Source organism: Boleophthalmus pectinirostris, unplaced genomic scaffold (assembly GCF_026225935.1).
Source record: "Boleophthalmus pectinirostris isolate CB_2022bp ecotype Guang Dong unplaced genomic scaffold, ASM2622593v1 HiC_scaffold_1, whole genome shotgun sequence".
In the NCBI taxonomy this organism is placed as follows: Eukaryota; Metazoa; Chordata; class Actinopteri; order Gobiiformes; family Gobiidae; genus Boleophthalmus; species Boleophthalmus pectinirostris.
Genome location: NW_026570970.1, coordinates 14,561,677 through 14,587,514, shown reverse-complemented (window position 1 = coordinate 14,587,514; position 25,838 = coordinate 14,561,677). Strand labels below are relative to the sequence as shown.

General features: G+C 36.2%; 1 protein-coding gene across 1 annotated transcript in view; it reads right to left on the bottom strand.

The window, feature by feature from the left end:
* Positions 1-24,960, bottom strand: part of igf2bp2a (insulin-like growth factor 2 mRNA binding protein 2a) — a 123,087-nt gene extending 98,127 nt beyond the window's left edge. Inside the window, exons 1-2 of the mRNA XM_020931792.2 lie at positions 24,545-24,960; positions 23,370-23,430 (exon numbers count right to left, since the gene is read on the bottom strand). Coding sequence (XP_020787451.2) covers positions 23,370-23,430; positions 24,545-24,719 — 236 coding nt within the window. The 5' untranslated portion in view covers positions 24,720-24,960. The remainder of the gene's footprint in view (positions 1-23,369; positions 23,431-24,544) is intronic.
* Between the last annotated feature and the right edge of the window lie 878 nt (positions 24,961-25,838).

The window sequence follows — 25,838 nt, the reverse complement described above, 5'->3', positions numbered from 1 at the left end:
CTACAAATCACAATCGTTTCTGTAAAGCTCTGGACCTCAGCAAGGCCAACTGTACACTGTAGCTCCACATTACTGCATCGGTGACAGCACCCAAGGGAGACCTCCAGCACTGCCTGTCTAGTGACGCACACACACACACACACACACACAGACACGCACACACACTGAACCCTTCACTATAACATTTTCAGGTTCTCCAGGGAGATTTTACCCAGCGGTCAGCAAAGCAACAGCTATTTACAGATGTGGAGTTTGCCTGTGTGCTCACGTTTTCACAGCTTCAGTGATGAAAATGCAGCGTGGCTCAAGTCAGATCACGCCGCTAAAAACTAATCAAGAAGAGCTCCCATTCCTCCCACGGGATTTTCAATATTCTTGTTTCTTGCTCTGCACTTTAATTGGCACCTTTTACAGACTTATAAGCATATTTCTATTTTTATTTTGGGTGTGTATTTATTTTATTTTTAGATTGCATATAATATAAATACTACAGATGTAATGGTATCCAAATCTCTCGGTACGATATTATCACGATATATGTCTCACAGTACGATATTTATTGCTGATATAATTGTAGATAGGAGACTTTCTTGCTTTTAAAACATCCTGACAAAATTTTTACGTGAATTATTACCATCATAATCTCAAGAATTCAAGTAAAAACATATTTCTTCATGTTGTCTGCACTGAAATGAATCATGGGATATGTAGTTCCTGATGTTTATTAGCTATTGCTACTATAAAACCATGCATTTAAGCAAAGGAACTTGTAATTCGATATATTGTGAACGATATTATTGTGAGACTTCTGACGATACGATATCACAATATTTCAGTTATTGTTACACCCCTAATAAATACATATTAAATGACAAAAATACAACATACATCTAGTTAAATTTAACATGGGACAGATTATTGGTCTTATAATGTGTTTCAAAAAATATTTTAGAGTTAGAATTTTATTATTTTTTAACATTTTAAAATTTAAGAAAGCTCAACATATAGTCCCTATACTTGGAAAGAGATTCAAAACATGTATATTTAAATGAAAGGGAAGGAAAAAAAATGTAATATTCAATGTATTCAAAAGAGTTCAACTTAAAATTACAACTTTCTGTTTACTATAAATATGTTTATCTTCTCTGAACATGAAGACCAAGGAACAGGGAAGTAATTTGAGTATGAAGATAAAAGCAAAACTGAAAATTTAAATCATAATTATCAGGACAAGAAATCAGAAATTTGCTGCACTGGGTAGGTTATTAGTTAGTGTGGAAAAAGAATGAGCTGTCCAAAAATTCCCCAAATCAGTTCTAAGATCAATTCAGTGTTCAGGATTTAAAATAAAAAAACTTTAACTTCTACTTCCCAAAAAAAGCATAAAAAAAGAGTCAAAATTATCACCGGCTGCACTGTACAGATTCTGTTTCTGTATTTGTGGCTAATTCCACTCCCAGGTCATCAGCGGCGGGTTTGCTCCTGCCACAGCCCGGCCCTGTCATCGCTCCTGTTCCCTTGCACCTGCCTGGCCTACATTTGCTCTGCTCCTTTGGGATCACAAAATCATATTCAGTTTAGGCACAGCTGCAAAACAACAGCCTGCTGGGCATACACAGGCCGCAATTATTCAGCCCACTTTAAACTGACAAATGTACAGAGATGCACCAAATCTGACGCTGAAATCTGAAAAAAAAAAAAGTGTATAAATTATTCAAAGGGTCTATATGTGATTTTTATTTCCCATGTGTTTGAGCTCCAGTACAGATATATAGAATAAGCAGCTCTTAAGGTCAAACTGAGTCAGCTTTGTACTGTCAGCATCTTCTTATGGAGTGTTTTTGTTGTCAGGGAATCAGGAAGTATTCAGTTAGCATGCTAGTTGTTTTTAGCGTGAATGTGAACTGTTAATGTGAAGAACTCTCAGCTATGGCCTCTGAAAATCATGAAAAGCGCTTATAAACTCATCATGGTGCATAAGTTAAAGGTGTAATGTGTAACTTTTCTGGTGGAGACATGGCCTTGAATATTCCACAGTTTGGAAAATATGGAGACAAGTTAATGGTCAGATCTATGGAGAGGCAAGCCTGCACATGGTAAGAAAGAATTCATGTTTTCTAGGATTGTTTTGAGCTATAAAACAACTGTAACTGAATAAATGCAAAGCAGATATGTTTAGTAGTAGTAGTAGTTTTATTCGGTCATTTTGCAGCACTACAAAACAAAACAAAACAAAACATGGACTACAAACCCATGGATCATGACCAAAAGGGTTCAGGCTGAAGTAAAAAGTACTTATGATGCCAAACGCTTTTAAACAATGACAGAATTCCAAGAAAGAAAAGCAGCGTATGAACAGCAAATTTGTGTTTACAATTTCACTTACGACTTACTGTATATATAAGAGACAAAATATAAACAAAACAAACAAAATTTAATGCATAATTCAAGCATTTGAGAGCTCTATATTTTTCAAAACATAACGCTTAATACTCTTTTTTTAAAGGCTTCTACTGTGTTAGACTTTTTTAAAATCATCACTCGGATTGTTCCATATACTAACCCCTCTAACAGAAATACAATCACTTTTTTTTAGTTCTTATCTTCATTTTTTAAAGATGCCAGTTTTGTTTTTGTTTATGGTCGTCCAAACTAACAACAATGATAAAGTAGGCAATGCCCGACTGTGGTAGCCAGGCTGGCACCACCTAATGCCTCCACTCAATTTGATTTCTCTCCAGCGACTAGGTCAGGAATCGGAATACACTAGTTTCCACGGTTTGCAAGAACCCCGGAAGTTGTAGACCGCACACCGGCCTATCAGTGAAAAGCTGTGAAGCCATGACATCCAGAACCAACCCGAGTTGCAATAGCAGACTGCATACACTATCCTCCTTTGTCAAATACAAACTTTTTTTATGGCACTTTTAATTCACCTAAAAGTTCATCTCGCAGAAACGATAATGATCGTTGACAGACATGTTCACTCTCCGCTTTGTGACGGCAATTACTTGGACCCCACTGAGCGTTCCGGCACATTACATACGTCACGACCAAATAGCAGCGATTGGTTAAATTAAAAAAGTACCCACCTACCGTCGAGCAAATAAATCCTAATGCTGCGAGGTCAGACAGTTTCCACGAAGTGAAATTAGCTGAATCAGGCTACTACTGTGGAACATCGCATGCAAAAAAATAACATTTCAATGGAGACAATCAAGTAGCAGACACACCATCTTACAGTTACATAATGCACCTTTAAGTGAGGAGTTACTTTGGACATTATTTTAAAAGACCTAGTTTTGTTTACCATGTTTTAAGCTATGGTACGTCACAGTAAAGCTAAACAGGAAGGACGAATCATGCGCTAAAAAGAGCCGATGGTCAACTCAAGTTAGAAATGATTCAATATTTTAGCTGAAAAAATCTGAAAACCACAGTGAGACCTTGGTACCAGAGCAAGCTTGATACATTTGAAAAGAAGGGCAAACAGCAAAGAGAGGAAAGAGTGACTGAAAATATACCTGTGAGACGAGTTTTGTTGTTGTTTATTCATGTGTTTATTCATTCATGTGTTCACTGTGACATTAAAGTGGCTCTATTACTCTATTCTCTGATCTATGTTATAATGTTTCCTCATCACAAACATATCTGGAGTTGTGTTTTGTTTCATTCACACATGTTTAACACACAAATCCTGCAAATTTCTTCTCTCAAACAGAATACAGAAAGTGCTTCTTTGTGTTTTTAATCTCCAATCACTTTCACTAAAATCATCTGGATAATTTCAACCCTAGAATTTCCAATCTCTGCGGAATAAAAGGTAAAAGGAGCTGTTAACTTGAAAACTACTGCTTCCTTACGTCACAAGTAACTAGACGTGTCATGATAACAAATTCTGAAGTACGACGTATTGCTGAAGTAAATACAGATGATAAACAATAGGGATGTAACGATATCCAAATCTCACTGTACGATATTATCATGATATGCATCTCACGGTACGATATTTATTGCGATATTTTGAAGAGGCTGATATAATTGTAGATAGGACACGTTTTTCAAATTATTTCCATCATAATCCCAAGAATACAAGTAAAAAACATATTTCTTCATGTTTTCTGTGCTGAAATTAATCATGGGATATGTAGTTCCCGATTTTCATAAGCTGTTCCTACTATAAAACCATGTATTTAAGCAAATGAACTTTATATGATATATTGTGAGACTTTTGACAATACAATATCATGATTTTTAAACAATAATACTCAAACTAAACCATGAAACTGACTTATTCACAAAAACGTATTATTAATGTACAATATTGTTAAAAAAGCTTAAATAAAATAAAGCAGAATGCAACAGATATCATAATAATCATAATTCAACCTTGTACAGCTTAAATCTTCTCATATTTCAGAAATAATAACCAAACATTTCACACTAGTGCAAAGAAAATGTCTCCACAATAAATTAAATACTGACCTAAGTATTTACTTACTGTTCCAGCTTAATTATAAAAAATTGATATAGTATTTATCATGACAGGCCTATAGTTTTATAGTATTGTAACAGAAATACCAAAATTCTCCACACTTTACCCAAAAAAATTATGATATTACATGATAAATTAAAGTAAATAAAAGTTAATATAGTAATTATATTGAGATTTACACCGTGTTTTGAATTCAGTCTAAAACACAAAATCACAGAAGAGCTATTTGTTGCTCATCGCTCTATCATAAACATTTAAAAGTAATTAAACTGGGCAAAAAGGGCTGTTTTAAAGGTGCATTGTGTAACTTTTCTGGTCACCTCCTTGTTTCTACTGCTCTGCTTGGAATGTCACACAGTATGACATTAATTTATTAAATTACAGATGATTTTATAGCTAAAAATATCTAGAAAAACATGCATTCTGACTTTGAGCGGGGTCGTCTCTCCACAGATCTGACCTGTAACTGAATGGAATGAAACAACGCACCATTTCTTCTCCACGAATCCAACAAAAATTAAAATCTAAAATAATCGTGGCACCGTAGTCTAGCCAGAATATATGGGAAAAACTACTCTGCACTCTCCACCTGTGTTATTTTAGCGTCACTCACAAACACATCCATCTGCCTGTGGTCTCAACAAAGCCCTTACATACATACAAGCCAATCAAGCCAAATTTCAAAACTACACTTGATGTTGAAATACAAAGCTTTTTTTTTTTCCACCCAAAAGTAGCAGTCAGTAATTTGGCTGTCAAAATTCTCCTCCACCTCCAGCCTCTTGTTATTGTTTTCTTGTTATATTTGTTTCTTTATTGTGACTTTAATACTCTATTTATACTTTTTCTCTTTGTTTTTAAATTATATTGTATTATATCGTGACATGTGAGCTACTGTGTCCAAATAATTTCCTTTGTGGATCAGTAAAGTGTAAAGTTGCATTGTGTAACTTTTCTGGTGGAGGGTCCGTCAGATGCTTGTCTCCATGGAGATTTTATTGCCTTTGTCTGGAATGTTTCACAGTATAGTATTGATATTAAACCTTTCTGTCTTCATGGAGACTAAACTAGACCAAGTTACAGGTCAGATCTGTGGAGAGGCGACCCCGCTCACAGTCAGAATGCCTCCTGTTTTTCTATGTGATTTTGAGCTATAAAACCACCTGTAACTGAATAAATAAAAGTAAATAAGTAAGTAAGCAAGTAAGCCTTTATTTATATAGCACCTTTCACAGATAAAAAATCATAAAGTGCTTTACAAAGTGCAATAAACAACAAATACAAGACCAGAGGAACAGAGGAATATAAAGCAGAGCTCTCGCTGCTCTATTCTGGAAAAAAAATCACGTTTATTTTGGTCAATATTGAAATCACGGTTATTCAAACAATTATTTTTTAGTTACATTTAGATGCGTTTATTCAGCATTTCTCTCTCTCAAAAAAAAACAAAACAACAACACTTTGTTACTGATAATTTACGCGGCAACTGTCAAACTGAAAATAAATATAGGCTACTGATCTGTACCTTAGAACAGTTTTGCGATGTATAAAATGAATAAAATATACTTTGAACATGAAATAAGACATAGAAAAACATAAATATATCCAAAATAAACTATATATCCAGCTGTTCTACAATCTCTAACCCTAACCCTCCCAAAATATTATAATTTTTTTTAATTAAAGACAACAGAATATAACATTTAACAAAATACAATAATCAACATAAAAACAAAACACAAAACCATACCCCCGACCACACAAATTTAGTTAAATTAAACAAAAGTAATGTGGTAGTGCAGCGTAAACACACCACTAGGCCTCTTTACATTGACATATTTTGGCCAATTTATGATTAAAATTCCTTTTCTCTTTCTCTCTTTTTTTTAAATAAACCCAAAATAAACTTTGCTGAACTTTAAATCGCTTCAACTCGATTATATGAGTTTGGAGATCGTTTGACACACAAATCGAAATTGCGATCAAAATTCGATTAATTGCACAGTGTTAGAGTACAGTAGAGCTGATTAAAGTCAACATTCCAGACACAGCAATGACAAATCTGTAAAAATAAGCAGGTAACGGACCCCCAACCAAAAGTGTTACATAGTGCAGCCCTCTCTGTAGAGTCTCTGTGTCACGGGGTGGGAAATGCTGCCCCCTATCTGCGGTGCTCTTCCTCTGCGGCACCAGTCCACAGTGAGGGAGTGTTTCAGGGTGAGCACAATGACATAGTGTGTGTGGACATATACTCACTGTTACTATGGGAGTTTTGTTCTGTGTGCATTAATATGGAAAAGCAGTGGAAGCAGAGGTCCTCGGTGGGTTTGTGAATACGAGAGGTCACGGCCGGGCGCTGGTAGTGACATAGACGGACCGCCTGCTCAGCACTTTTCCGACCGTATTTCGAGGCGTGCTGCGAAACTGGCGAGCATTTCTGAGAGAGGAGCTATTGTCAAAAACAGGAAGTGAGGGAATCTGAAACGTAAGAATGTTAATGATCGGTCTGTAGGATGAAGAAGCGTAATGTCCACATGGTTTTAAAGCGCCCTTATTACGCTGAGCTCTTCTCTCAAATGGAAAACACTTGGTTCCACTTTGCGATGTCATGTGGTAATACAGGAAGTGCTCCGTACATCTTCACTAGAATCATTTGGATAATTTCAGACCCGGAATTGTCAATCTCCACTGTACAAAATGTAAAATGTAGCTGTTAACTTGAAAAATACCACAACATGACATCATAAGGTGGAACTGAGCATTCTGAGGTTTGGAGATGTAGACAGACTAAAAATAAAGGATTACACAAAAACAAAACACAACTCCAGGTTTGTTTTTGATGAGGTAACAACATTATAACATGACTTAAATCTCACAAGAACCTATTAATATAAATATAAAATAAATTGCAATATTCTCAAAATGCATATTGTTTAAATTAGACAGGCTTGTAGGTAGAACTTGCTGTGTTCAAATAAACCCAGAAATTACCCAGGACTAAACGAGGACTAAACCAGAATTAAACCCGGACAAGGCCAGAATTAAACCAGGACTAAACCTGGTTTAATTCCAGGTCTAAACCAGGACTAGGCCAGAACTAAACCAGAACTAAACCAGGACTAAACAAGAATTAGACCAGGACTAGGTCAGATTTAAACCAGGACTAAACCAGAACTAAAGCAGGACTAGGCCAGGACTAGACCAGGACTAAACCAGAACTAGTCCAGGACTAAACCAGGACGAAACCAGGACTAAGCCAGGACTAGGCCAGGACTAAACCAGGACTAAACCAGGAATTGACCAGGACTAAACCAGGACTAGACCAGGACTAAACCAGAACTAGACCAGGACTAAACCAGTTCTAAACCAGAACTAAACCAGGACTAGGCCAGGACTAAACCAGTACTAAACCAGGATTAAACCAGGACTGAACCAGGACTAAACCAGGACTATTCAATTCAGTTCAAGTTTATTTATATATCACATTTAAAACAACTTCAGCTGAACAAAGTGCTTCACATAAAAGTCAACAAAACAGAAAAAATATTTACATATACAAAAAACAAACAAACTAAAAAAACCTGACTAGCTTGTACTAAATACCAGGGAGAAGAGGTGAGTTTTCAGTTTAGTCTTAAACTCTTTTACATACTGAGAGGATCTGACAGGAAGAGGAAGACTGTTCAACAGTCTGGGCGCTGCCACAAAAAAGTCTGTCACCTCTCGTCTTCAGCCTAGTTTTGGGTACGACCGACAGGAGCTGCTCAGCTGATCTCAGGGCTCGGGGCGGAGTACAGGGCTGCAGGACTAAACCAGGACTAAACCAAGACTAAACCAGGACTAAACCAGGACTACAACAGGGCCAAACCAACATATAAGTGTACACACAGTCCAAGTGTCAAAATGCATGTTTATTGCCCATGTTTATGTATAATATTTTAAATTTCTTAGACTTAGACAAACTTTATTGATGCACAAGGGAAAATACTTGGACACAATATCATAATATAACAAAATATTAATAAAACTCTAAATAAGTAGCAGAAATAGCAAGAGACAGGTGTCAAATACAGCATAATTATATAAATGTATACACACAAGTACAAATAAAATATAAATATACAGTAATACAAACATATCTCACTTACATACAAGACGTTGTGAGGAGAAACTGTGCAAAGATGTTATGATGGATATTATTTTTGACTGTCTGACACTAAATGTATCAAATGAAATCAAATCAAACTTTATTTATAGAGCTTAGAGCGCTTTTCATACAAAAATGCAACACAAAACACTTATGTAACATCTTCTCAGTTACTACAAACATATTTAAATATAAAGTACTATTAGTGCATTAATGATTCACTTCAGGGAGACAGTACACAATATAATATTGTTAATATAGTGAGTTTTTGGACCAAATTCCTACCAAAAAACAACACAGTTTAACATGTGTGAGCTTTCTTCTGATATTTCCTTCAAAAGTTAGACTGTATAAATACTGAATTCAACCTAAAAATGTACATCTACAACTTGTGTGGGCATTTAATTGATCTTTACTTTTTAATTTAAATGCTCATGTGTTATTGCAATATGATGATAGTTATGTTACAGAGCTACAGATACTTATTGTCCTCACTTGTAAATACAGTAGTTCATATGGTTTAATGTGAAATGCCTGAAGAAAGCAAAAGAAAGCTCATCAAGTTAAATTAGAAGAAGAGGGAGGTGGGATTAAATAAATTTTCTTCTTCCCACTCGTTTTTGTGAAAATGTTTTGTTGTTTCTGTTGTTATGATTGCTCTAATGTCAATATGAATAATACTCTGTTCTAGGGATGTAACGATATCCAAATCTCACGGTAAGATATTATGAAGATATGCATCTCACGGTACGATATTTATTGCAATATTTTGAAGAGGATGATAATATAATTGTAGTTGGGACACTTTTTAACTTTTAAAATACCATGACAAGATTTTGGTGTGAATTATTTCCCAAGATATATCCCAAGAATTCAAGTAAAAAACATTTATATTCATGTTGTCTGCAGTGAAATGAATCATGGGATATGTAGTTTCTGATGTTTATAAGCTGTTGCTACTATAAAACCATGCATTTAAGCAAAGGAACTTGTAATTCGATATAATGTGACAACTTTTGACGATATGATATCACAATATTTCGGTTATTGTTACATCCCTATTCTGTTCCAGTGCAAAACTGCCCAAAACAAATATATAAATCTAAAAAAAATACATGTATCTTCACCCTCTTCTCACACTGCACAAAGATAAAATCACTTTATATTCGTTTGCCTGAACATTTTATAAAGCTTCATCTAAAAAGTATTTAAACCGCTGAACTAGAGCTAAATCAATATTGGTTTAGATACTTGGACTTTTGAGTGTATCGATAACGTCCTTAAAGGTGAACTGCGCAACTGTTCTGGTGGAATATTTTTTGTTTCGCTGCCTGCTTGAGTCCATGGAGATATTACTGCTTTGCCTGGAATGTTCCACGGTATGGCATTAAACTTTAATTCATAGCATTTATTCATTACAGGTGTTTCTATTGCTCAAAAATACAACAATTCCTTCTGTGAATAGGGTTGACTCTCCATAGATCTGAACTGTAATGTAGCGTGGTGCTGTAACAACGCTGCTCTACACTAGAAATGTTACACAGTGTGCCTTTAAAGCTCCAGCACAGGCCAATATTAAAGAAAATCAAGCCATAGTGTGAGAAAAATGCAATGTACAAAATGAGGTTACGCTGCTCTGTTGTTTGTAGTACTCACACAGAGTTGTAGATGTCTAAAAATAACAAATATCGATTAATTCATTGATAATTTTCCTGGTTATAGTTTTATTTTGCAGAACAGAGGAAATTTTGTTGCCATTTCAAATCATCTTTTCGGGAAATTTGTATTAAAAATGTTATTATATGGAGCTCAATACAGTGACCACCCGCTCTGCTTCTGGAAGTAAATTTTCCTATGGACTTTTGAAAATATTTAATTGTAAAGAATTCATACACATAACTTAGACTTACACAGACTTTATTGATCCACAAGGGAGATTATTGGGACACAGTAGCTCACACATCACAATATAATATAATAACAAAGAGCACACATGTAAATGATGTAAATTCTAAATACACAGAGACTAAATAGCAAAAATAGCAAGAGACTGTTATCAAATTTTAATCAAGAAGGTTGTTTTAAGTCCAAAAAGCACATTTAAAACAAGATTCAGGTTTCAGATAACATTATAAGTCTTGTCGTCATTGGTTACCACTGAGCAAACATTCAAACTTTATTTTAATTTTTACTACTTTTAATGAAAGTCTACAAGAAAAATGAATGAGAAATTTAGTTCCAGAGTCGGGGAGGGGGTGGTCACGGAGCGCCACACTGGCACAAAAATATCGTCCAATCGGCTGCGCTGGATTCTAAAATATCGGTGTCGAGAAAATGCCTTTGAAAAAAACAATATTGGTGATCTCTACTCTGCACACAGCCTATGCAGTCACAGTCTATGCAGTACCTTCAATGGAGCAAGAAGACCTGGGCCTATCATGATAATTACTACATCAGCTTATCGTTCACTATTTGAAAGCTGTAACAATATTTTTGGGCGTCAGTATTTATCGTGTGTATATTTTCTTTGCACTTATCCAAATACTGGGACATTTTTTTTATATTTTTTTGGCTTTCTGTTAAGATTTAATCTGCAAATGTTTGACTCATCACTCACTATGACTCATTACAGATGCAAATGTTCACCTTTATGTAACCGATAATACTCCCTACAACTAAACAACAACTCACCCTTATGTAACGGATAACCCTGTGTCCTGTCAATCATCATATCATTCCTATGACCTCTTGTACAAAGCTGTGATTTTATATTTCATTACTTTCTTTATCTTATTTTCTACTTACTTATGTTTCTATTTTATTTGGGCTTGTACATTTACATTTATATTATTATGTCTTATTTGACACCTGTCTCATGCTATCCTTTTTGCTACTTATTTAGAATTTACTATTACATTTATATTTTCGCTCTTTGTTATTATATTATATTGTGATGTGTGAGCTACTGTGTCCAAATAATTTCCCTTGTGGATCAATAAAGTTTGTCTAAGTACAAAAGGGTTTCTTTCTGCTGTGAATTCATCGCAGCTAATGATTTTTTCACAATATTGTACATTTAGAATAGTTTTGGGGAAATAATCCTGCTTTATTTTTTATTGCATGAGTGGTATAAATTAGTTTCAGTTCAGCAAATAGTAAATGTTCACATCTTTATACAGCGCTTTTCCACTTTCAAGGAACTGAAAGCGCTTTAAATCAAGGAACCACTCGCTCGTTCACACACACATTCATACACAAAGTTGGGACACAGCGACAGCATGCATCAGCCAATTATGTTTATTTTTTGTGTTTTTTTATGTCAAAAGCGGGATTCAAACCACCGAACTTTGGACCAGTGGACAAACGCTCAAACAACCTGAACTCATCGTGTGTCGTCTATATTTCTTCGTCCATATATCGCGCATCAAAAATTGAAAATCAAATCAAAAACAGGCCTAAGAAAACCACACCGACACTCGTCACTCTGATCTGTACCATTCACACAAACCCGAAACAGGAGCAGACCGTTCCCTGGACACACAGTGGGACCCAAAGTGGTTTTCCGTGTCTGCTTTTGTGGAGACACCTCACTGAGATGCACGAAGCCTTCACAGTCTTATAAAATCCTCACTCTGACCACTGCTACTGAGCCAGAGCCGCACGCACGCTATAGGGCCAAACGCAAGCGCATGTTCTGGGCTAAAACTGCTCTCACTGGGAGCCCCGGAAATTACAGAGTGCACTGAAAACTTGAATGAACTGAAAATGCAGCTTCTTTTTACACAATTTTATACATCAGATGGCTTTTAAAGTGCTCATATTATGCTATTTTCTGATCTGTGCTATAAATTTTTTTCATATCTGGAGTTTTTTTTGTTTCATTCACACATTTAACTCACAAACTCTGCATATTTAGGCTGAATTATTCTCTCAAATGCTCTGCTCCACCTTGTGATGTCATATGGTAATACAGGAAGTGCTCCATTGTGTTTTTAAACTCCATACACTTTCAGAAGAAACATTTGGATGATTTCAGCCCCTGGAATTGTGAATCTCTGCTGAACAAAAACTTGAAAACTACCACGTTATGACATCACAAGGTGGAACAGAGCATTTTGAGCTTTGGAGATGCTATAATCTATTAAAAGACCAGAAAGTTAATTGTGAAGTTTTAGTTTTGATTGTAATATTTACTGCAGTGTACAATTCTACATTTCTTATGCTTGAATCCTTGAATATTGTGATATTTTTTACACTTTTGCAGCTCATTTTACACTTTACACTTTTACACAAGACATTATTTTTAGTCAAGTTTATAAGATATACAAAAGGTCATCAACAACACATAGAAAACACTCTGTTCCACCTTGTGATGTCATGTGGTAATACAGGAAGTGCTCCAATGTGTTTTTAAACTCCATACATTTTCAGTAGAATCATTTTGATAATTTCAGCGCTGGAACTGCCAATCTCTGCTGAACAAAAGGTAAAAAATAAGGTAGTTATTAACTTGAAAACTGCCTCGTCATGACATCACAAGGTGGAACAGAGCATTTTTGAGCTTTGGAGATGCTATAATCTATTAATAGACCAGAAAGTTAATTGTGAAGCTTTGACTCTAACATTTACTGCAGTATATTACAGTATTTTCTACATTTCTTATGCTTGAATCCTTGAATATTGTGATATTTTTTACACTTTTACACAAGACATTCATTTCTGTCAATGCACTAACTTTGAGTCATTTTATAAGATATACAAAAGGGCATCAACAACACATATAAAACACTCAGTTCCACCTTGTGATGTAATATGGTAATACAGGAAGTGCTCTACTGTGTTTCTAAACTCCATACACTTTCAGTAGAATCATTTGGATGATTTTAGCCCTGGAATTCACAATTTTGGCTGAATAAAAGGTAAAAAAGCAGTTGTTAACTTGACATTACAAGGTGGAACAGAGCATTTTGAGCTACAGACTAATAATAAACGATAACTCAAACATGTGTGAATGAAACAAAACACAACCCCGGTATGTTTTTGATGAAGTAACAACATTCTGACATGTCTCAAAGCTCACAAGAGTCAATTTTGTGTAATATAGGAGCTTTAAGTTCATGGCGCTGAAATGGTCAGTCGATATAAAACAGCTGTGGTTATAGCTGTAACAATTTGGAGTTACGCAGGAAAATTAATCAAATTTCAGGATTCGGTTCTTTCTAATGTCAATGATCAGCCTGGGTGTTTTAATTGGGAGGTCCACGGCCAATCGTCTGTCAGTGAGAGCCTGTGGTTTGGAGCAGAGTTCAGACTTAGGAGGAAGAAATGTGCCTATTTTGTGTTATAAGGCAATGATTAACAGTCTGTAGTGTTTGTTTAGGAAATTCATATTGAAAGATATTTTTATTTGTTTGGAGAAAAACTAAATAAAATAAAACTGAAATTTGTGATCAATCAATATGGTGAAAGAAATTGTTTTTTGAATAATTTCTTGCTCCACTGATGGAATGTAATGAAGTAAAAGTAGTAAAGCGCTGTACTTAAGAAAAACGTGGATATTATTTACTTTTATTTCACTACTTTTGAGAGCAGGTATCTGTACTTTCTACTCTGGACTTGAACTTGTTTTTTTTTTTATTACTGTCTGAGACCTGCTGAAAAAGCTGAAAAGCTTTTTAACATGTTCATGTCTGAGCAAAAAAAAAAAAAATTGACTCAATAGTTTCTTTTGAACAAAATTCAGCTGTTCCTGTTTCAAAGGTTTATAAAACCTCAAAATCTGTGCAAAATACTTTTACTTTTTACTCTTTAAGTACATTTTTAAGCAAGTACTTTAATACTTTTACTTACGTAGATGTTTTCATGTGACACGTTTACTTTTATTTGAGTATTTATTTATTTTTTGCTGCAGTATCTGTAATCAAGTAAGAACATTGAGTACTTCTTCCACCACAGTCGAAGTTTTGGATACATAATTTTGCAAGTACAAGAACGCAACAATGTCTTAATTATAGGAAATACGGAATATTGTGATATCGTATCATGAAAAGTCTCACAATAATAGCGTTCCTTTGTGTAAATGCATAGTTTTATAGTAGCAACAGCTTATAAACATCAAAAACTACATATCCCACGATTCCTTTCAGCACAGACAACATGAAGATATATGTTTTTTACTTGAATTCTTGGGATTATGACGGAAATAATTCACACCAAAATCTTGTCAAGGTGTTTTAAATGTCCCATCTACAATTAAATTTTAAAAAATTTGAATAAATATCGTGCTGTGAGATGTGGATATCGTTACATCCCGACTTAATTAATAAACAGGCCTGTATTTTGTCACTCAGTTCTCGTATTTTTTGTTTAAACATTTCACTTTTGTTTTGTCTAATTTAACCGTAACGCACGCCGGCTTATTGAGCGAATAAATGAATGAAAGTGTAGACCATAACATAACGGTGGAGCTCTGTACACAAGGTTGATCACTGATGCTCCCCCGTTACTATGGACAACACGCAATCCCGTTCCCATGGCAACCCGCTTCCGACTCAATAGCGTAAAGTGGGACCTGTAAACACACATAACCGCCTGCTGCTAGCTTTGCCCTTGTATACAATGACTGGGGCTTTCATTGACAAGAGGAGTGACTTTATGGCTTCATTATTTTAAATTCCGCATGGCAAAAAAAAAAAAACGCAAAAATGTGAAACGCCGGATTGATAAGAGACAGACAGAGATTTAGGAATAAACGCTGAGTGTGAAGGACTATGTTTTGGTTTTGCGTTGGAGAATCTGAGCAGGCAGTGGAAGCAGATGTCTCTCATTCAGTGCCCATTTAAATTCTTAGCGCATTAGTGTGGATGTTGCTTAAAAGTGATTTGTAAAAGTTGAATCAGAAATAGCTTTTTACAGGGGGATTTCAGAGTCTACGGAGCGTACAGAGTGTGCAGAGTGTACACAGCCTCTAATAGTTCATCGCAATAATTTAAGATATTGCCGAGCTATAAATCTATTAATAGACCAGAAAGTTAATTGTGAAGTTTTAGTTTTGACTGTAATATTCACTGCAGTATACAATTCTACATTTCTTATGCTTGAAACCTTGAATATTGTGATCTTTTTCACACTTTTGCAGTTCATTTTACACTTTACATAATTATTTTCTGTCAATGCACTAACCTTGAGTCATTTTATAAGATATACAAAAGGGCATCAACAGACTAAACTAACTAAATGGGAATACAAGTATACAGCAAAGATATTTTAATACACAAATCGGTCTTTGAATTGTCAATTTAATATACTTTATAGGGTCTTACACAAGTTCTGATATAGGTCAATACGAGCAGCTTTTACTGTCCTGTTTATATGTTATTTTTATATGGGTACAAGTTCAAATAAATGTATAGTTTCAATACTAGTTTTAGCACTCGGATATCAAATTTTTGACAACCCTAATCTGTAGAGTAATCTGTAATCTACCAAAGGAATACAAGTGTTTTTCTGAATACAAACAACATTCATTTTTCTTGTTTTAAGTGCAAAGAGTTGTTGTTTTTCTTATATTGTGCACCAAGATGCATTTTCACATTTTAATGACAGAAAGTCTTTTTCCTTTAGTAGATAATTTTACTTGTCAAGTGCAATTTACTCAAATCATGATCTAACTCTCTTAATTCAAGTTATCTACGAGTTGTACCAGGCTAGATTTTAGTTTTTGATTAGAAGATATAAGAAGTAAGTGCTGTTATTTTTATATGGGTACAAGTTCAAATAAATATATAGTTTCAATACTAGTTTTAGCATGCGGATATCAAATTTTTGACAACCCTAATCTGTAGAGAAACATTTTTTTAAATAGGCCCGCAAGCCTCTTATTAAATTTCATAACGGTTAACATTGAATAGTATGGAGCAGGCGGACAACAGTTTCCCATGGGCACGAACTTCATCTGCGTAACCCAAGCGTTATATTAAAGTATAGACATGTCATAAGAGATTACCATGAGCATTTGACCCGGGTGAATCTTTAGGTCAAGCCCATCTCCGCATGCTCCTGTCTGACGCACCCACTGGAGTTTTCACAATATCATCTGTTCACTGGCTATCTTAAGTCGTAACGGGGGGACGTTTGGTGTTGATATGGGACAAGGACCAAAGCGGGGAATCTCCACCTGCTCCGCCAGCCTTCCTCGGAGGGACCACACCCAGGCCAGCCATGGTGCAGCGGGCGGCAGGGGAAATATTAAACTGGGCATCCGGCGTAACCCGCGGAGACTGGTCCAACTCGAGGCCAGCTGGGGCGTCTATGATTACTGGACTGCGTATAGATGGCATACAATGGGAATTACTTACAGCTAACAAGCAAGGCATTTGAGAGACGTATATAAGCAAATGTTATGTAAACGGTGTAAGAATTAGACTGATATTTGAGATGGGAAATATAAGGAAGAGTCTACGGTAAACTGCAGCTTTCTCAGGCGTTATCTGGAAGCGTTAACATCAAATAGAGGAACAATAAAGGCGTAAAAAGCACAATATTTGACAGACATATGTACGCAAATGTTATCTAAACAATGTAAAAATTAGACTGGTATTTGAGACGGGAAACACAAGGAAGGATCTACAGTAAATGTGCAGCTTTCTCAGGCGTTATCATCAAATAGAGTAACATTAAAAGCGTAAAAAGCACAATATTTGAGAGACATACACAGGTAAATATTATCTAAACGATGTAAAAATTAGACTGATATTTAAGACGGGAAACACAAGAAAGGATCTACAGTAAATAGTGCAGCTTTGTGAGGCCTTAGCTGAAAAAATTTGTTTCAAATGGAGGGACACTGCGAAAAATCTTAATAGAAATGCTACTTTTTCAGCTGTAATGTTCCACAGCACGGCATTAAACATATCTATCTAGCATCTACTTCATTATTTTTATTGCCACAAAAAGTATTCATATTTATGTGACTTGCAGTTTTATATTTTTGTTGTTTAGTATCATTTGGAAGGTCTTTTTATATTTTTTTATTTATAATTTTAGTTTTCATTCAATAATAGAAAAATAAAGCGTTTTTTGTTTGTTTTTTTTACCTTAATCTGTGCCGGAGGTGTAAAAAAAAAAGAAGAAAAGAACTTGCCCACAATACACTTTGAATCTAGACCACAAATTTACAATGTGCTTCATTTTGACATCTACACCGCTGCTATAATGCTAAAAATACATAAAAAATTTACCCAACGGAGTCTAAAAACAGCAGCAATTTTTAAATAATACGTTTGCCGTGACAAAATACGATATCAACATCATCACCGCACATACAAACACACAAGAAAAAAGGGAATATCTCGTGTTTTAAACCAGAAGCAACTTGTGTATTTCTTCCAACAAAAAAACAAACACAGGAGATGAAGCCAATTAAATGTAATTCTGTATTATTACGCACAAGGGACCACTTATCATTAGATCTAATCCTCCCCATTTAGAAAAACCATTTACAATTTTACATTTAAGGCTTTTGTTACTGTATCTGATCAAACTGACTCACTTTTGAGACTGGCCGACTGGAAAACGTTCACAACAACAACCAAAACTGAAACCAAAAAATTATGTAATGTTGACAACAAAAGCCGCTTACACAAAACCTGCTAACTTATTTAATTTTTTTAACAGTCCGCTGCAAGTTCGTGTCCAGTTTTACCCACTCCGGCTCAGAATGACATTGCAAAGTGAATTAGTCAGTCAACAGGTTGCAGTAAAAATATGAATGACAACTTGGTGAGAAGTAGAGAGCCCCGCTGCTACACGCTCGTACCAGTCAAGGGAAAAAAAAAAAAAAAAAAAAGAAAGAAAGAAAGAAAGAAAAAGGGAAAAAAAGGAAAATCTCCGGAAGCTTACACAGCGATGCCACAAGTCAGATACACAGACACACAATGAATTCACAATTCTCTTGCATCTCATCTGGCTCAGCCCTAAAGCTATTTACGCTGTTGCAAAAGGAAGCACAGTCATGACTCCAGGAGGGATAATATACACTACAATGTGAAAAGCAATACCTGCGTTAAAATCACTTTCTACATTTTACTTTATTTGACTAGATTCAGCTTGATGAGTTAAATAATCTACCAAAGGAATACGAGTGTTTTTCTGAATTCAAGCAACATTCGATTTTCTTGTTTTAAGTGTGAAGAGTTGTTGTTGTTTTTCTTATATTGTGCACCAAGATGTATTTTCACATTTTAATGACAGAAAGTCTTTTTCCTTTAGTAGATAATTTTACTTGTCAACTGCAATTTACTCAAATCATGATCTAACTCTCTTAATTCAACTTATCTACGAGTTGTAGCAGGCTAGATTTTAGTTTATGGTTAGAAGATATAAGAAGTAAGTGTTGGTATAAAACGTGAAATTCTCTAGATAGCAGGATTAATTTAAGCAGATACTATTTAAACAGTAGCTTAAGAGGGACTACTTTATCAATATTTGCACCTTAGGCTACTTCAGAAAAAATACAATGTAAAGTAGGGCAGGGTGAGACAGTGTTTCCCATGGATTATGTTAAGATTTTAAAGGCACAAATAATTTTTTTGAATCACTATTTGAATCATTTCATCTCATTCAATTTGTGGAGTTTAAATGTCACTTACAGCCTATATTTAAACATCTGACTAATAATTTTGAACAGTGTAATCTCTTTTCTAAGTCTGCGATAATTCAATGAGCAGCAAAGTCTAATTTTGTTACGCCAGAATATAGACCAGTTTATTTTAGACTATGGGGGAGCATCATAGTCTCTCATATTAATAGGAAACACAGTGATATGACGAAAGACAATTTTATTTTGTTGTATTAAAAACAAATACAACTTGCTTTCAAAATTGATTTCCTGAAATTTTTTAACATTTCTTCCTCCAAAGTCTGAACTCTGCTCCAAACCACATGCTTTTACTGTCAGTGGTTTGGCTGGGGACCTCTACGTTAAAAAGACCAAAGCAAATAATTGATGATTAGAAATGACTGAATCTTGATCTATTAAAATCCACAGCCCTAATATCTAAAAATGTATCTTGTGTAAGGATATGAAGTAGTAGTAGTAGTAGTGCTGCTCAGTGCTTTTACAATTTTGTCATAAAGTGTCCAAAAGCTTAAATTATTTCACCTGGTTAAGACTACATTTTAATTAAGCTGACGTTATAATAATGAGGAGAATGACCATAATAAATAACATAAAACAATATTACAAAATAAAAATCCAGCCTCTACTTCACATGATCAATGTTTGTGTCTCTTGTGTCTTGTCCTCAAATTTTGCCACACTAACGTCTCATCGTCATAATCAACACTGAGATCTAGCGCAGCTTCAGACAGACAGAACCACTCAGGGTTTTACAGGGTTCTACAAATCCTCCAGTCAAAGGACAGTGGATGGTAAAGGAAGAAATGAAAGTCTGGTTAGTCACACACACTAGTCCTGGGTAACTTGAACTCTGTGCCTGTGCCAGTCCTTAGTGCAAGATAGATACAGCAAAGTCAACAGAAAATATTTACTCCTAATATTCACTTTTCATGTTAAACTGCTACAAGCTCCACAAAAAATGGAACAAATGTTTTTTTCCAATTTGTTGTATATACCTGCAGGCTAATTTGGTAAAAAGGAATCTAAAGATATGAATGACCAGAAGACGCCTTGAAGATGCAGTTTGAAGATCTGACATTATAATAGTCGATATGACGGGGGCCTCCAAGGCCATAGGAAAGGTGTGAGGAGGAGGAGGATGGGAGGAAGACCATAACAGCATCAGCTCTGAGTCTTTCTCTGCACCAGGATCAAGCAGCAGCATTAATGGATTCAGAGAGGATCAACTGTTGGCGATCGAGTTTCTCTGTTTAGACTCAGGACACATACATCTACATGAACACTGCTGCAATGCAGACGTTTGCACGTCAGAAACAGGTCAAATCAATACAGTCTTAACAAATGTTATTACGTAGAAAAAAGCTCTACAGCTACCAAACCACAAGTGTGTGAGGGTTTACTCATTCCTTCAGGTGTAGATATAATTATTACAACAGGTGAAGACTTTTTCAAAATAAAATAATAAATAAATGTAAAATGAGAATAGTTTAACTAGATTAACACTGTGAGTATAGCCGTGAGTGTGAGGCAGCCTTCACACGCTCAGTCTCAACTCTGGGATGAGCCGCGATGAGGAATCACTGTTCCCACATCATCCACACCTTTGTGGAGTCTGAGCTCTCATGTCATTTATGTAGCAATAAAATATAAATATATCAGTGAGACACACACACACAGAGGGTGCATGTGAGTGGATCAGGGGTTTACTACAAACTGAAGCAAAACATATATACAGTAATATTTAATTTTACAGAATATTTTAGGCCAAACTTATTACAATGCTGTCAATATTACAACAATGTAGTTATTACATTAGTAATAACATACTTTATTACAGTGATTTATTTATTTTATACTGAACAATTTACTTTTTATAATAGAGTTTACAAAAGTAACTTTATGATTATTATATGAGTTTAATGAAATGAAATTGTTTTGCTCCAACAAAAAAGAACATGATAAATGAGTAGTATCTCTAGTCAGCAATTTACTGCAACTATTCCTGATGCTGACCATGTTTTTAATGAAAAGGCTTTTTTTTTCATTTGCAGTGAAGTCTTCTTTTTAATATTCAAAATATATTTCTGTGGTTACTTTCAACCAATTATTTACTTTAAATTGGTTAATTTAAAAATAGGTTTTGTTGATTATTATTGTTATTATTATTGTAATTACAGCTTGATAAACACCAACTTATTTGTCATGTCAATACCTAACTTTACTATAATTTATAACAGAAAACCACAGATCAGATTCATTTTGTAGACTCATTTTAATGAATCTAAGGCCTTTTCAACAAAGCAAATTTACTATAAAAATAGAATATTGATAAAGCCACCATGCTGAGATAATTATTTTCAGTCTCTAAATAACAAACAATTTATTCCTTAACCATCCACGTGCTCAACACACAAAATCAGTTACATATAACGTGAAAATGGCTAAAAACTAAAGCAGCAGTAAAAACAGCAACAGGCCTGAGAAGAGGGGGGCAAAGCTCCATTAGTCACAAAACAAAAAGAACTGATTGATTCATTCAGGCTCCACTGAACACACTGGCGTACGTACGTGTGCAAATCTTCAATACCCTGGATAATTACTACAGGAACTTAACTACTGTTACTTTACAATTATTCCAAAGTTTGTGATAGGAATTATGCAAATAAATGTAATTTAACATTTTATTCACGTGCATTTCTAACCACCAGCCAACTCATGTACCTGCACAAAGCGATGAATTAAATTTACGTGACAAAAAGACGAATCTAAATTGCAATTCCTTCATAACATTAATTTTCATAATTTATCATCAGCCAAAAGACCAGTGCTGCTTGCATGCTAATCAGACAGTATTTAATAGTAATACATAAATGCAGTGACTCTTCCAATTTGCACACGTCCACCTGTGCGTAACCCTTCTCTTCCGCAGTCTTCGCTCATGTGCGGAGATTTGGGTTTACAGGCCCACAGAGCTCACACAGGCTTCCTATTGGACACATGCAGCCACATGTATGGACAGTGTGCATGTGATTCCGTGTGTAGCCTATGCAGGCGGTGTGTATGTGTGTATGGCCATCATGGCTGCCACGAGGCTTTCCCAACATTGCCATGGCCTACGTGCACAAATGTGGGGAGTGGCGCAGGCTTGAACACCATGTTGCGTACTACAACTAGCAAAACCCTGCTGAAAACAGGCCATACGGCGAAAAACAAGACATGGGCGGCCCCAGATGCAACATCAGACGTGCACACAATTTTATATACGTTATAATTACACAGAGGCTCGAGAAAACTGTATAAACTGAGCAGAAACGGTGGGCAGCGCCCAAAGCGGAGGGCTGTTGGAAGTGTGTAAAGTATACGTCACGTGGTGCTCCACAAGGGGCTTGAATATTTACCTTTTGGTCACGCAATGTAGTCTTTCCCTATGTTCAATGGCATTTTCCCGCTTTAACAAGCAGCTACACGTATTTGGGCCGTACTTCTGCCTTTACGTGCAAAGCGCATGTAGTGTATACGTAATTACAACAAAATAACACAACTAACAAATTATTAAAAAGGACTTTTTACATTTTTAAAAGAGGAAAGCACTGCGGAAGGACACAGCACATGTCAAGAGTGGATTGGGAGTGACACGGCGCGTGAGGAGTTAAAGGCAGTCCTATAGAATAGCTCAAACATTAACTCTTTCTCGTCACACACCATGAAACCTGCGGGGACGTAGCAAGGGGAGCCTTCGAGAAGTTAAATATAATCACACAGCATTTAAAAACAATTAAGAGGCAATTATTTGGTGTCTCATACACTTTTCAAGTGGCCTAACATGGCAGCACCCATGTGAGCAATGGAGGAGAGCTGCCCTCGTGTCGCGTCCTGTGCATTCTAGAAAAGACCAGTACTTTTGAGCGCCTTCGCCTGCCTGCATAACACAGACTATTAGTTTGTTTGGGAAATGTCCGTGCTATATTTCACAGCGGAAGCCTACAGGTCACATTGGGTCTGCCATGGGGCTCAGGCTCTATATGTTTATGGCAGTGTGTGCGTGCGTAAAAGTGAGTGTGTGTTCGTGTCAAAGGTTGTAGGCCTACCTTAGTTTTTTGGGAACCGAGTAGTCTACCTCTATCACCTTTCCGTGCAATTCAACTTTACCTGTAGGGACGGAAAATTGATAATGTAACGTTAGTCGTGCCATGAAAGTAACAAAGCAAGCTGGTAGGGCTACAACACAACACTTTGAATCACTTCACCAAGTAGGTGCGTCCCCATTCATACACACAGACCATTGAAACTATTTTCTACAGCTACTGTGCGTGCATGGCGGCGGGGATAGGATCATATTTACATTTAATCATGAGCAGTGAATGAAAGAAAATAAAGTTTGAAGCTCCAAAACAAGGCAAAAGCTTTAATAGTAATATGGGGGAACTGGGCAGCCATGCTTTCCACTCCCACAACCCTCTCAGTGCAATGTGGGGTATGTTTTCTGCTCACTGTAAAGAATGCGCCGTGAAAGCGGAGATGGTTGGAAAGAAGAGTGACTTGTACTCTTTACTCGGTAGGTAGGTGTTTCTTAATTCTCCATGTGGACTGTGCTGGGCTACTCTCCGAAGCGCTCCATGCTCGGGTTAGCTTCAATACGGCTTTACGTTACTATTATGCTGGCGCAGCACGGAATTAGCAGCGTCTCACCTCGTCCCCCCTCAGCTACCTGTTTATTAGCCCTTTCCTCTGGACCCCCACGACCCACCTCCAAGACACCTCGTAAAAACATAGCCAGACATCAGAGGAACACGGCTCTGACAAGTTTTCCGCGCTCGCTTCACCCTGCTCTCTTCAATAAAATCAAGATAAAAAATAAGTGAAAAATAATTATGCCTACCCGAACCGTCAGACCATCCCATACATTCCAGCGGGTGATTGCAAAGTAGCGCCCAGGCACACTATCGGAATCTTCCAAATGTACTTATTGTTAATTACGTTAACATGGTTTGTGTTTTCTTTAGGCAAACGGCCACTATAAGCTTTGGCTCGCTCTCCGTGCAGTGAGCGCGACCATTTATTCAGGTTTTGTTGCATGTCCGCTCATCTAAACTCGGATGGCACACGGATGTGAACGCCAAGTCCCAAGCACAAAATACGGGCGATAAATAATATTTCACCCTCCCCGTGGCCCTATACTATTGTGCATTTGACTGTTTTTGCAGCTTTTGCAGTCAGCGTGTCACCGCAGCATCACTCGTGTACTTATCAAAGCCACACTTACCAGATAAAGTCTCTATAGCCTTTATGGCCGAGTTCTGGTCGGGGAAGTCCACAAAAGCATAGCCCGTTTTCAGAAAGACCTGCTCGGCCACTGGCAGCTTCCTCTCCCCAAACAGCTCCTTCAAGTCCTCGACTGTGACCGAAGGACTTAAATTCCCAACATATAGTTTGTTCATGATCTGAAAGGGAAAAATCTCGTAGGGGTATCAGATCTTGAGTGGCGATATACAGAAGTACAAAAATAAAAATAATAATAAAATAAAATAAAAAATCTGCTGGGAAAAACGCAGCAAGTGCCCCCCGGGAAAGCTTATATCAGCGACCCCCCAGCACCAACTCTGGTCCTGGTCAAACTCTTTTAACAGGGACTGGAGAAAAAAGTGTCGTTACGACGCTACTCTGGAGCCAACAAGCACCGCCTCTAAATAAAATCTCTCTTAAAATCTGTAGAAAAAAATGTTTGGAGATGCATGTGGAACCCCTCCTGCTTCACCAGCGTTCAGAGAAGTGCCATGATGTTCTCTTATTTGTTTTTATTTTTATTTTTATATTGGGATGTGCCGCTGGTTCCCCCAGACAGGATATTGGAAAAGATAGCCTACTGTGTGGAAAAATTAAGACGCATAAAGAGCACTTGTGAACCGAAACAGTCGTCTGTGTATGTTTTGTGATTCGCCTTTTTTTAAAAGCTTAAATATGAATTATTAGACGTACTGTAGCAGGTGGATCACATCAGCAAAACTGCTCATTTTTATTCCAGTGGGACCATTTGAATACGTTTCAAATTCTTGTCAATACTCTATTATTCCTACAATTTACTCTTATTTTAAAATACAAAATGTCTTACGTAGGCTTTAAAAAAAATTGCACTTGCCTGTAAACTTTGATCTCTACATAGCCTATATACATACCTGTTAATTCTTCAGTTATTTAGACTATATCTTTAAGAAAATGTTGCTTTAGCGTATGAATTTATAGGTTTAGGTCTGACTTTGACATCTGACGTTGTTGGCCACTCAGCAGTCCACAGCCTTGTAAGGAATAAGAAAGTGAAACTTAAAAAGTCAGTATTCTCAATTTCATTTTATTTTTATATACAATTATCCCTTATCTTTTGCATTGTGACTTATTTGTGAGCCTACGTATTTTGACATTGAACTGAAGAGTATATAGTGTGTACTTGCAATAAAACGTAATTAAATACAAAAATTAATCTATTTTAAGTCCACGTTCTTGACCATAAATACAAACCTGCGTAAGAATAAAATCTTACAGTGCAAATAGTTATTCTTTGG